We start from the raw sequence: 12,328 nt of genomic DNA on the forward strand, positions 1-12,328 counted from the left end.
CAAATACACAACATCCACTGCATCTCCCTTGTCTAGCCTACTTGTAATTTCCTCAAAAAATTGCACTAGGTTTGTCCGGCAGGATTTTCCTTTAAGGAAACCATGCTGAGTTCTGCCTATCTTGTCATATGCCTCCAGGTACTCCGTAACCTCATCCTTGACAATCAACTCTAACAACTTCCCAACCACTGATGTCAGCTAACAGGTCTATAATTTCCTTTTTGCTTCCTTGCCCCCTTCTTAAATAGCGGAGTGACATTTTCAATCTTCCAGTCCTCCAAACCATGCCAGAATCTATCGACTTTTGAAAGATCATTGCTAATGCCTCTGCAATTTCCACTGCTGTTTCCTTCAGAACACGAAGGTGCATTCCATTTGGTCCAGGGGATTTATCTACCCTTGGACTATTCAGCTTCCTGAGTACTTTCTCTGTCGTAATTGTGACTGTGCATATTTCTCTTCCCCGACACCCTTGAATGTCCAGTATATTGCTGATGTCTTCCTCAGTGAAGACTGATGCAAAATACTCGTTCAGTTCTTCCGCCATCTCCTTATCTCCCATTACAATTTCTCTAGCATCATTTTCTATCGGTCCTGTATCTACTCTCACCTGCCTTTTACTCTTTATATACTGGAAAAAGCTTTTAGTATCCTCTTTGATACTATTTGTCAGCCTACTTTCATAGTTCATCTTTTCCCTCTTAATGACCTTGTCATGGTCCCTTCTGGCACCTGGTTGTCTTACTCAGGAATTGGGCCTTTAACACCTCGTTTAGTTCCCAATCTATTCCCAGGTTCCAATAATTACGAACACCTGCATTCCACCAATAGTATAAGAGTCCTGTAACCACTACTAAAAGGTGCCAGTTCGTTGGTCGACGAATTGACAATAAACTGGACAGGTCAAAGAACACTGAGGCTGTCTACAAGAAGGGTCAGAGCCGTCTCCACTTCTTGAGGAGACTGAGGTCCTTTAGCATCTGCCGGACAATGCTGAGGATGTTCTACGAGTCTGTGGTGGCTAGTGCTATCATGTTTGCTGTTGTGTGCTGGGGCAACAGGCTGATGGTAGCAGACACCAACAGAATCAACACACTCATTCATAAGGCCAGTGATGTGGAGGTGGAACTGAACTCTCCGACGGTGGTGTCTGAAGAGAGGATGCTGTCCAAGTTGCATGCCATCTTGGACAATGTCTCCCATCCACTCCATAATATACTGGTTAGGCACAGGAGTACATTCAACCAGAGACTCATTCCACTGAGATGCAACACTGAGCGTCATAGGAAGTCATTCCTGCCTGTGGCCACCAAACTTTACAACTCCTCCCTCGGAGTGTCAGACACCCTGAGCCAATAGGCTGGTCCTGGACTTATTTCCACTTGGCATAATTTACCTATTATTATTTAATTATTTATGGTTTTATATTGCTATATTTCTACACTATTCTTGGTTGGTGCGACTGTAGCAAAACCAAATTTCCCTCCGGATCAATAAAGTATGTCTGTCTGTCTGACTCGTGTACGAGTAACCTCGCTCCATGGTGTTTAGGACTATCCGTTCTAAGTCAAACCTTGTTCCTGAATTATCTACCAAGACCAAGACTCTGGGTAAAACACCCCTTGGAACCCATCCCACGCTCGCTACGACGGCAGCGTCTCCCTCCTCGGCCTCCGCGCCCGTGTTCAGCACTTGGGTTCATTCCACCGCCACGTCCTTGCAACAGACCTTTTTAGTTTCCTTTTGTAAGCTTTTAAAAACTTCCCAATCCTCTGTCTTCCCACTATTTTTTGCTTCCTAGTATGCCCTCTGCTTTACTTTTACTTTGGCTTTGACTGCTCTTGTCAGCCACGGTTGCATCCTTTTTCTATTCAAAAATTTCTTCTTCTTTGGAATATACCTGTCTTGCACCTTCCTCACTTCTCGCATAAACTCCAGCCACTGCTGCTCTGCCATCCTTCCCGCTAGTGTCCCTTTCCAGTCAACCTTGGCTAGTTCCTCTCTCATGCCACTGTAATTTCCTTTACTCCACTGAAATACCGACACATCAGATTTCGACTTCTCTTTCTCAAATTTCACAGTGAACTTAATCATGTTGTGATCACTGCCTCCTAAGGGTTCCTTCACTTCCATCTCTCTAATCACCTCTGGTTCATTACACAATACCCAATCCAGTACAGCCGATCCCCTAGTGGGCTCAACAACAAGCTGTTCTAAAAAGCCATCTCGTAGGCATTCTACAAATTCTCTCTCTTGAGATCCAGTGCCAACCTGATTTTCCCAATCCACTCGCATGTTAAAATCCCCTACAATTATCATAACACTGCCCTTCTGGCAAGCCTTTTCTATTTCCTGTTGTAATTTGTAGTCCACATCACTGCAGCTGTTTGGAGCCCTGTAGATAACTGCCATCAGGGTCCTTTTACCCCTGCGATTTCTTAGCTCAACCCATAAAGATTCTATACCTTCCAATCCTATGTCAACTCTTTCTAATGAGTTAGTATAATTTCTTACCATTAAATCCACGCCACCCCCTCTACCTACCTGCCTGTCCTTCCGATACATCGTGTATCCTTGGACGTTCAGCTCCCAGAGACCTGCATCCTTTAGCCACGTCTCAGTGACGGCCACAATATCATACCTGCCAATCTGTAACTCTACAACAAGATTATCCACTTTATTCCTTATGCTGCGTGCATTTAAATATAACACCTTAAGTCCAGTATTTTGTATTTTTTGCATTGATTGCACTGCAACTTTATTGCACTGTAACTCATCCCAATGGCTGCAAATTTACTCCATCACCTGCCTGTCCTTCCTGACATCCTTACTGCTCACTACCTTAGATCTATTTCTGTTTTCCCTCTCCTCTGCCCCACCATTCTGGTTTCCATCCCCCTGTCAAATTAGTTTAAACCCTCCCTAACAGCTCTATTAAACCTTTCCACCAGGATATTGGTTCCCCTAGGATTCAAGTGTATCCCGTCCTTTTTGTACAGGTCACATCTGCCCCAAAAGAGGTCCCAATGACCCAGGAACTTGAATTGCTGCACCCTGCTCCAATCCCTCAGCCACACATTTATCCTCCACCTCATTCCATTCTTACTCTCACTGTCACGTGGCACAGGCAGTAATCCCGAGATTACTACCTTTGAGGTCCTTCTTCTCAACTGCCTTCCTAACTCCCTATATTCTCCTTTCAGGACCTCTACCCTTTTCCTACCTATGTCATTGGTACCTATATGTACAATTACCTCTGGCTCCTCACCCTCCCACTTCAGGATATCTTGGGTGCAATCAGAAACATACCGGACCCTGGCACCAGGGAGGCAAACTACCATCCGGGTCTCCTGATTGCGTCCACAGAATCGCCTATCTGACCCCCTAACTATCGAGTCCCCTGTTACTACTGCTTTCCTCTTCCTTCCTTTCCCTACCCTTCTGAGCTACAGGGCTGGACTCTGTGCCAGAGGCATGGCCACTTTTGCTTCCCCCAGGTAGGCTGTCCCCCCCAACAGTACACAAACAGGAGTACTTACTGTCAAGGGGTACAGCCACTGGGGTACTCTCTAGTACCTGACTCTTCCCTTTCCCCCTCCTAACCGTGACACACCTGTCTGCCTCCCGTGGCCCTGGTGTGACCACCTGCCTGAAACTCCTCTCTATCACCTCCTCACTCTCCTTGACTAGGCGAAGGTCATCGAGCTGCAGCTCCAGTTCCCTAACACGGTCCCTTAGGAGCTGCAGATCAGCGCACCTGGCGCAGATGTGGACGTCCGGGAGGCTAGGAGACTCCAGGACCTCCCACATCTGACACCAAGAACAACAAGCTGCCCTCACACTCATACTTCCCCTTTCCACAAATAACAGGAAAAACTGAAACTTAAACCTGCCTTGCTTCGCCTGTTTCCGCCCAAGCCCGTTGAGCCAAAGCCCCTAAGCCTTCATTCTGCTCCCGGCTCAACCCTCTGCCTGCAAACGACGCTGCCCGCTGTTTAAGGCTGTGTCCTTTTTAAATCTTCCCCGCTTCACTGCCCGACGTCACACGCCTGCACGATCCCGCCTCTCTTAACTCCAATGAGAATAACAAAAAATCAAAATGAAACAAATAAAACTCATTCAGGACTTCCATTTGGAGGCTCGTCCCACAGTCTGAATTGTTCCAGCAGCTGGAACTCGACTGAAACTCAACGGGTCACGTATCATCTATGGAGGGGAATAGACAGTCGATATTTTGAGTTGAGACCCACTTCTGCACTGTAAAGGAAAGAGGCATACGCCAGAATCAGAAGATGGGGAGGGGAAGGGAAAAAAGCTGGCAGGTGATAGGTGAGACCAGGTGAAGGGGAAGGTGAGTAGGTGAGTAGTATGAAGATAGGTGGGGGAATAGGTGGAAGAGGTAAAGGGCTGAGAAGATGAAGGAATCTGATTGGAGAGGACAGTGGACCTTGGAAGAAAGGGAAGGAGGATGGGGGACTAGAGGGAGGTGATGAGGGAATGGTACAAAAGGAAAGGAAAGGGGGAATTATAGGAAATTACCTATCAAACAGTAGTAAAGCAAGGCAACTGGACTTGCTGTGTTGTCTATAACATATTTCTCCACTCATCCGAGAAGTTTCTTCAATTCCCATCCATGGTGGGTAGTTTTTTGGCTTATAAACTCTAAGTTATTTAAATGAATAGAGATGTGAACTTTTGTAGAGGCGCGGGGGGTGGATTAGGGGTGGTATTAGGACTGCATTGTAGGTAACTTATAGGTGGTGTCATACCCCACTGTCTCTGTTCAGCGATGGGTTTTCCAATTTGACGAAGACGGCTTCTTTAACACCTCTTACAAACCACCTGTCCTCCCTGTACAAAACGTGCACATTGTTATCATTGAAGGAGTGTCCCTTGTCCTTTAGGTGTAGATATACAGCTGAGTCTTGACCTGAAGTCGAGACTTCCTATGTTGGGCCATCTGTTTGTGGTGGTTGTTTTGCCTCACCAATATGCAGATCTGAGCAGTTCTCATTGCATTGGGATAGCCTATACAATATCGATCTGTTTATTTCAAAAAGCACAAAATCCCTGTGTTTCCACACTGAGGATCCTACACCCAAGCCTAAACAGAGCAACATTGTATATTCTATCCAATGGATTGCAAACGGCACAGATCGTTGTCAAACTGGAAAACCCATCCCTGAACAGACAGGGTGAGGTACAACACCACCTATCAGTTACTTACAATGCAGTCCTAACAAATCACAGAGTTTATAAGCCGGAAAACTACCCATCATGGATTAGAACTGAAGAAGCCCCTCGGATGAGTGGTGAAACGTCTTCAAGACAACACAACAAGTCCAGTTGCCTTGATTTACTACATTTGATATACAATGACCTGGATGACTGGGAACCTTCATAGAAGTTATACAGGAAGTTATCTTTCTCCCTCTTCTTGCTTCTCCTCCCTCCTTCTCTATTTTTCCATTCTGGTTACCCTCCTGACCTTTCTCCTCACCTACTCATCACTCCCTTTTGGTTCCACTCCCTCTTCCCTTTCTTCCATGGTTTTACCTTTACCAGTTCTTTACCTCCTCCAATATCACTCCTCCCCCACAAACTCACCTTTCCCCCCTTCACCTGGTCTCACCTATCACCTGACAGCTTGTACTCCTCCCCTCCCCCATCTCCTTATCCTGGCTTCTTCCCCCTTCATTTCCAGACCTGATGAAGGATCTTGGACTGATTGGGAGGGGTTTTCAATCCTTCGTTACTACAGTGGGAGTTTCTACCTGCTTCAAAAGGGCAGCAATAATACCGGTGGCCAAGAAAAGCAGGTGAGCTGCCTTAATGACTATCGTGCAGAAGCACTCACATGTATGGTGATGAAGTGCTTTGAGTGGTTAGTTATGACTACAATTAACTCCTATCTCAGCAAGAATCTGGACCTAGAGCAATTTGCCTATCGTCACAATAGGTCTACGGCAGTTGCAATCTTATTGGCTCCTCATGCAGCCTTGCACTTACTGGACAATACAAATACCTGTGTCAGGATGCTCTTTATTGACTACAGCTCAGCACTTAACACAATCATTCCCACAGTTCTGATTGAAAATCTCCAGATCCCGAGCCTCTGTATCTCCCTCTGCAATTAGATCCTCAGCTTCCTAACTGGAAGATCACGATCTGTTGAGATTGGAAATAACATCTCCAACTCGCTGACAATCAGCACTGGCACACCTCAGGGATGAATGCTTAGCCCACTGGTCTACTCTCACTACACCCATGACTGTGTAGCTGGGCATACCTCAAATACCAGCTGTGAATGTGCTGACGATAGAACTATTGTTGACAGAATTTCAGATGGTGACAAGAAGACAAGGAGTAAGATTTATCAGCAACGAGTGGTGTCACAGCAGCAACCTTGCACTCAATGTCAGTAAGACCAAAGAGCTGATTGTGGACTTGAGAAAGGGTAAGATGAGGGAACACACACAAGTTGTCATTGAGGGATCAGAAATGGGAAGAGTGAATAATTTAAAGTTCCTGGGTGTCAATGTCTCTGAGGATCTGTCCTGGACCCAACATACCAATGCAGCTACAAAGAAGGAAGGACAGTGGCTATATTCATTGGAGTTTGAGGAGATTTGGTCTGTCACCAAAGACATTTGGCCCCTTATTGAAATGATAGTTGGGACACAACCTCATGATGCCCAACAAATATGAGTCTTTTCAGTTTTACACAAGAGCTTCTGCAGATGTTGAAAATCCAGTCCAACACACAGAAAAGGCATAAGGAACTCAGCAGGTCAGGCAGCATCTATGTAGGGGAATAATGAGATGACATTGCGTGCTGAGACTTTCATCAGGACTATTGCCTTTAAATGTTTTCAGGAAGGGAGTTTCATTTCTTTCTCTATTGATAAGTCAGTATGATGGTGAGATTATACAGAGTATAAAACCCAGAGCTCACAGTGACAGCTGACATTAGAAAGGGCGAGGTGTGCAGAGAATGGGTCTCGGCAACTTGAGTAGCTGCCTGCCTCTTCTGGGTAAGTGTTAATTCTGGAATATTTCTCGTTTTATCCCTGGTCCACTCTTTTCCCTTCCCTCTATTTCACTTTTCTCTCTACTGTCTCTCACTTCTATTTCCCCTTTCCCTCCTGTCTCCCTCTCCTCTTCTTCCCCTTCTCCCTTAACTTTCCTCATCCTATTTCTGTTCCTTGTCCACTCTTTTCCATTTCTAATTCTACAATAGTACCCACTTTTTTCAGCAGGTTTGATGGAAAAGTTGTGATTAGGGTGGAGAGAGTGGAGGGCAGTATGCTCAAATTGCATGAGGTTCAAATAAGAGAGAGGAGTGCTAAAGTTGAGACAGCTAATGACATGTCGTCAGTTAGAGATAAAAAGCACCAGAGTAATAAGAAGAACTCATTTTCTCAATATATTTATTTATTTGTTTGTTTGTTTGTTTGTTTATTGTTTTGTATTTGCAGAGCTTTTTTTCTTTTGCACGTTGGTTGTTTGTCCATCTTTGGAGCAACAGAGGTTGAGAGGTGACCTGATAGAGGTGTATAAGATGATGAGAGGTATTGATCGCGTAGATCGCCAGAGGCTTTTTTTTCCAGGGCTGAGATGGCTAACGTGGGGGGCATAGTTTTAAGGTGCTTAGAAGTAGGTACAGGGGTATGTCAGAGGCTAGTTCTTCACACAGAGAGTGGTGGGTGCATGGAATGCACCGCTAGTGATGGTGGTAGAGGTGGATACAATAGGGTCGTTTAAGAGACTCTTAGATAGGTACATGGAGCTTAGGAAATAGGGGTCCATGTGGTAAGGATTTTCTAGGGAGTTTCTGGAGTAGGTTACATAGTCAGCACTACATTGTGGGCCAAAAAGCCTGTAATGTGCTGGAGATTTCTATGTTCTACGTAGGCTGATCCAGAAGATTAAGGCACACGGGATTGATAAAGAGTTTGTAAATTGGATTCAAAGTTGACTTAATTATAGAAGACAGAAAGTAGTGGTAGAGGGGTGTTATTCTGACTGGAGGTCTGTGACCAGTGGTATTCCACAGGGATCAATGCTTGGAGCTCAGTTGTTTGTGCCTCATAGAACTGACTTTAGTGAAAACATGGACGGGATAGTGATTGCCAAACGATACAGCAAAATATAAATCAATGTTCAAAGTTCAAATCCAAAGTAAATTTATTATCAATGTACATATATCTCACCATATACAATCCTGAGATTCATTTTCTTATGGGCATTAACAGTGAATACAAAGAAACACACAAAACAAGATAGACAAATAACCAATGTGCAAAAGGCAACAAACTATTGAAGAGTTGCAGATATGGACAGGATGATTTCAGGTGCAGTTTAATGCAGCCAAGTATGAAGCATTGCACTTGGGATCCAAATCTATTGTACCCTGAAAGTGAATGCAGAGTTTAATGGGGTGATAAAGAAGGCAATTGGTATGCTTGCCTTGTCTTTGAGGAATTGAGTTTAAGATTAAGGAAATTATATTACCCAATGATAACATGGAGTCTTGATATGACAATCAACCTAATTTGACCTTGCACTCTCTTGTCTGCCTGCAGTCTCTTTGTAACTGTAACACTTAATTCTGCAATCTGTTATTGTTTTTCCTCCTACTACCTCAATGCACTGTTGTAATGAAATTATCTGTAGGAATGATGTGCATAATAAAGTTTTTTGTTGGAGCTCAGTTAATGTGGCATTAATAAATCAACTGATCAGTTTACCAGCTTTATAAAGTTCTGGTTAGGCTGCAACTGGAGTATTGCATTCAGTTCTGGTCGCTCTAGTCTGGGACTGATATGAGGCTTTGTAGAAGGTGCAGAAGAGATTTGCCATGGTGCTGCCTTAAAAGGAGGGAATGCACGGTAGGGAGAGGTTGCACAAACTTTGGTTATTTTCTTTGGAGTAGGAGAGGCTGAACGAAGGCCTGATAGAAGTTCGTAAGGTTAGAAGGGGATAGATAGAGCAGGGAGCTGGTATGTTTCTCCAGGGTTGAAATGTCTGATACTGGAGGGTGTGCTGTTAATGTATTTAATGTGTGTGGCTGGGGGATGGGGAGGAGTTGAAAGAAGTTATGTGGGGCAAGCTTTTAACACAAAGTAGGTGGTGCCTGTAATATGGTAGGCACATGAATAAACAGAGAGGGATTTGGATATTGTGTTGGCAGAAAGGAAGAGATGATTTAAATGCTAGTTTAATTAGTTCAGCAGAATACTGAGGAGCCTGTTCTGCGGCTGTGTGCAGAAGTAGGTCCTGGGTCAATTTAATGTGCCCAGAGTCCAGTAAGGGTATTCATTTCCCAGCCCTTTGGGCATCTTCTCCTGATTGAAGAAGGAGCGGAGATCAGTGGACCAACCCTCTGAAGTTGTTGGACCAGATTTCAGATTAAACGGACATCACCCTAAAAGGACCAGCCATGAATTCACGGTTTTGTTCAGGATAGATCGCATGGGCCAGTGCATGGTCCAGTGGGTGAATGTTCACTGGGCAAAGATGCTGCAATCGGAGGTGAGGGAGGTGACTAGACTCGAGCTTCTGAGGAAGTGAGAGTCAGCGGACCAAGGTTTAGTCTTGATCTCAGGTACTGTCTGTGGACTTTGCACGTTCTTCCTGTGAACACAAGGTTCCTCTGGGTGTTCCAGTTGCCTCTCACATCCCAAGGATATGCAGGGTTAATTCTCACTGGAAAGTACCTCGTAGAGTAGGTAAAGAGTGAAATAGCTAAAGGGGAATTAATGGGAATCTGAGGGAGAATGTTGCCAGAAAACAGAGAAATAAGAAGGGAAACAGGACAGATGGGATTGCTCTGCTGGAGCTGGTATGGAATAGATGGGCTGAATGGCTTCTGGCTGTCACACAAGTCACTAACATGGCAATGACCATCCAGTGTCACGAGAGGGACATCCACCCAGTCACCTGGTTTACCCAAGTGCTTGCTTCCCGAAAGCCCCAAGGATCTCAGTTCATCCTGTCCTGCCCTGGAGACTGACTTATTGAGAGCCCATGTAGGACAATGGTCAGTTCCACCAATGTTAGGGAGTATGTGAGCCAATATTTGGACTGTCATCCCACAAACCCTGCTGGATTAATCAGGTGAGAATAGATTCTGTTAAAGGTACAGGCCAAGTCTCCTATTCTCTCTGGATCCTTGACTGGGGACAGGGCAGGAAAATGTTCAGAAATGGAGCACCATCCATAATTATCACACTGATAGCAGAGGCTTGGAGGGTTGAATGGTCTCATCTTATCTTCTATGTTTCTATGGGCAGGAGGAGCTGTCATCGATCATATCTTCATGATCTGGTGATGAAGCCTCCACCATTTCCCCACCAGTTAGAAGTGTGAGCCACATTTCAAAGTATCTGGGACCTTGCAAATGAGTCTTAGTGCATTATCAGCTGCAGGTCTGTCAGTGGACTCTCCAAACCCTGGTACCCATCCCAGGACAGACTCCTTCACAGCTTGAGCCAGGAATTACAACCCACACATCTGTCTCTGATCTGCCCTTCATATGTACTTGATTGGATGTCATAGAGGTAGATTTAACATCCGCCGGACGACGCTGAGGATGTTCTACGAGTCTGTGGTGGCCAGTGCTATCATGTTTGCTGTTGTGTGCTGGGGCAGCAGGCTGAGGGTAGCAAACACCAACAGAATCAACAAACTCATTTGTAAGGCCAGTGATGTTGTGGGGGTGGAACTGGACTCTCTGATGGTGGTGTCTGAAAAGAGGATGCTGTCCAAGTTGCATGCCATCTTGGACAATGTCTCCCATCCACTCCATAATGTACTGGTTAGGCACAGGAGTACATTCAGCCAGAGACTCATTCCACCGAGATGTAACACTGAGCGACATAGGAAGTCATTCCTACCTGTGGCCATCAAACTTTACAACTCCTCCCTCGGAGTGTCAGACACCCTGAGCCAATAGGCTGGAGTTGGACTTATTCCCACTTGGCATGATTAACTATTTATTATTTAATTATTTATTTATGGTTTTATATTGCCATATTTCTTCACTATTCTTGGTGCATCTGTAATAAAACCCAATTTCCCTCAGGATTAATAAAGTATGTCTGTCTGTCTGTCAATACTCTGTACATAACTCATGTTGTCTCTGCCCACGATATATTTGATGGGATCATTAGTGATTGGTTTCTGAGTTGTGTTTGAAAGAAAACAATAGTTGAGAGCTTAACATCAAAGATAAACTTTGTATCGAAAGGACAGGCAGGACAGCACAGGCAGTCGTGTAGCTCTGTTGTTGGAGATGGAATTACATCTTTTGAAAGAAGTGATACAGGGTCAGAGAATGTTGAATCTCTGTGAGTGGAGTTAAGAAGCTGCAGGGATTTAAAAAAATGGGAATCATATATATATCTCCAAATAGTAGGCAAGATGTGGGGTTGAGATTGCAAAGGGAGCTAGAAAAGTCAAGTAATAAGGGTAATGACACAATAGTAATGGGGAACTTCTATATGCGAGGGGATTGGGAAAATCTGATTGTTGTCGGATTGGGAGGGAATTTGTTGAAGGCATATGAGATGGCTTTTTAGAGCAGTTTCTGCTTGAGGCTACTTGGGAAAGGCGATCTTAGATTGGGTATTGTGTAATAACCCAGGTCCTATTAGGGAGCTTAATGTAAAGGAACACTTAGGAGGCAGGGATCATAATATAATTGAATTAATGCAGCAATTTGAAAGGGAGAAGCATAAGTCACATGTATCACTATCGCAATGGAATAAAGGGAATTAGAGAGGAATGAGAAAGGAGCTTGGCCAGGATTGAAGGAGGATACTGGTGGGAATGACGGCAGAACAGAGATGGCTGAAATTTCTGGGAATAGTTCACAAGCGCAGGATAGAAGTTGTTCTGTAATTCCAAAGTTACAGAACCTGGGCCTCTGTACCTCCCCCTGCAACTGGATCCTTGACTTCTTAACCAGAAGACCACAATCTGTGTGGATTGGTAATAATATCTCCTCCTTGTTGACAATCATCACTTGTGCACCTCAGGAGTGTGTGCTTAGCCCACTCCGCTACTCTCTTTATACCCATGACTGTGTGGCTAAGCATAGCTCAAATACCATGTATAAATTTGCTGATGATACAGCCATTGTTGGTAGAATCTCAGGTGGAGACAAGAGGGCATACAGGAGCAAGATATGCCATCTAGTGGAGTAGTGTCACAGCAACAACTTTGCACTCAACGTCAGCAAGACTAAAAATATGATTGTGGACTTCACGAAGGGTAAGATGAAGGAATACACAATCCACATAGAGGGATCACAAGTGGACAGAGT

General features: G+C 44.6%; 1 protein-coding gene across 1 annotated transcript in view; it reads left to right on the plus strand.

The window, feature by feature from the left end:
• Nucleotides 1-6,978: 6,978 nt before the first annotated feature.
• Nucleotides 6,979-12,328, plus strand: part of LOC140739658 (adhesion G protein-coupled receptor E3-like) — an 81,942-nt gene continuing 76,592 nt past the window's right edge. Inside the window, exon 1 of the mRNA XM_073068032.1 lies at nucleotides 6,979-7,034. Coding sequence (XP_072924133.1) covers nucleotides 6,995-7,034 — 40 coding nt within the window. The 5' untranslated portion in view covers nucleotides 6,979-6,994. The remainder of the gene's footprint in view (nucleotides 7,035-12,328) is intronic.

This window comes from Hemitrygon akajei, chromosome 16 (genome assembly GCF_048418815.1).
Source record: "Hemitrygon akajei chromosome 16, sHemAka1.3, whole genome shotgun sequence".
Taxonomy (NCBI): Eukaryota; Metazoa; Chordata; class Chondrichthyes; order Myliobatiformes; family Dasyatidae; genus Hemitrygon; species Hemitrygon akajei.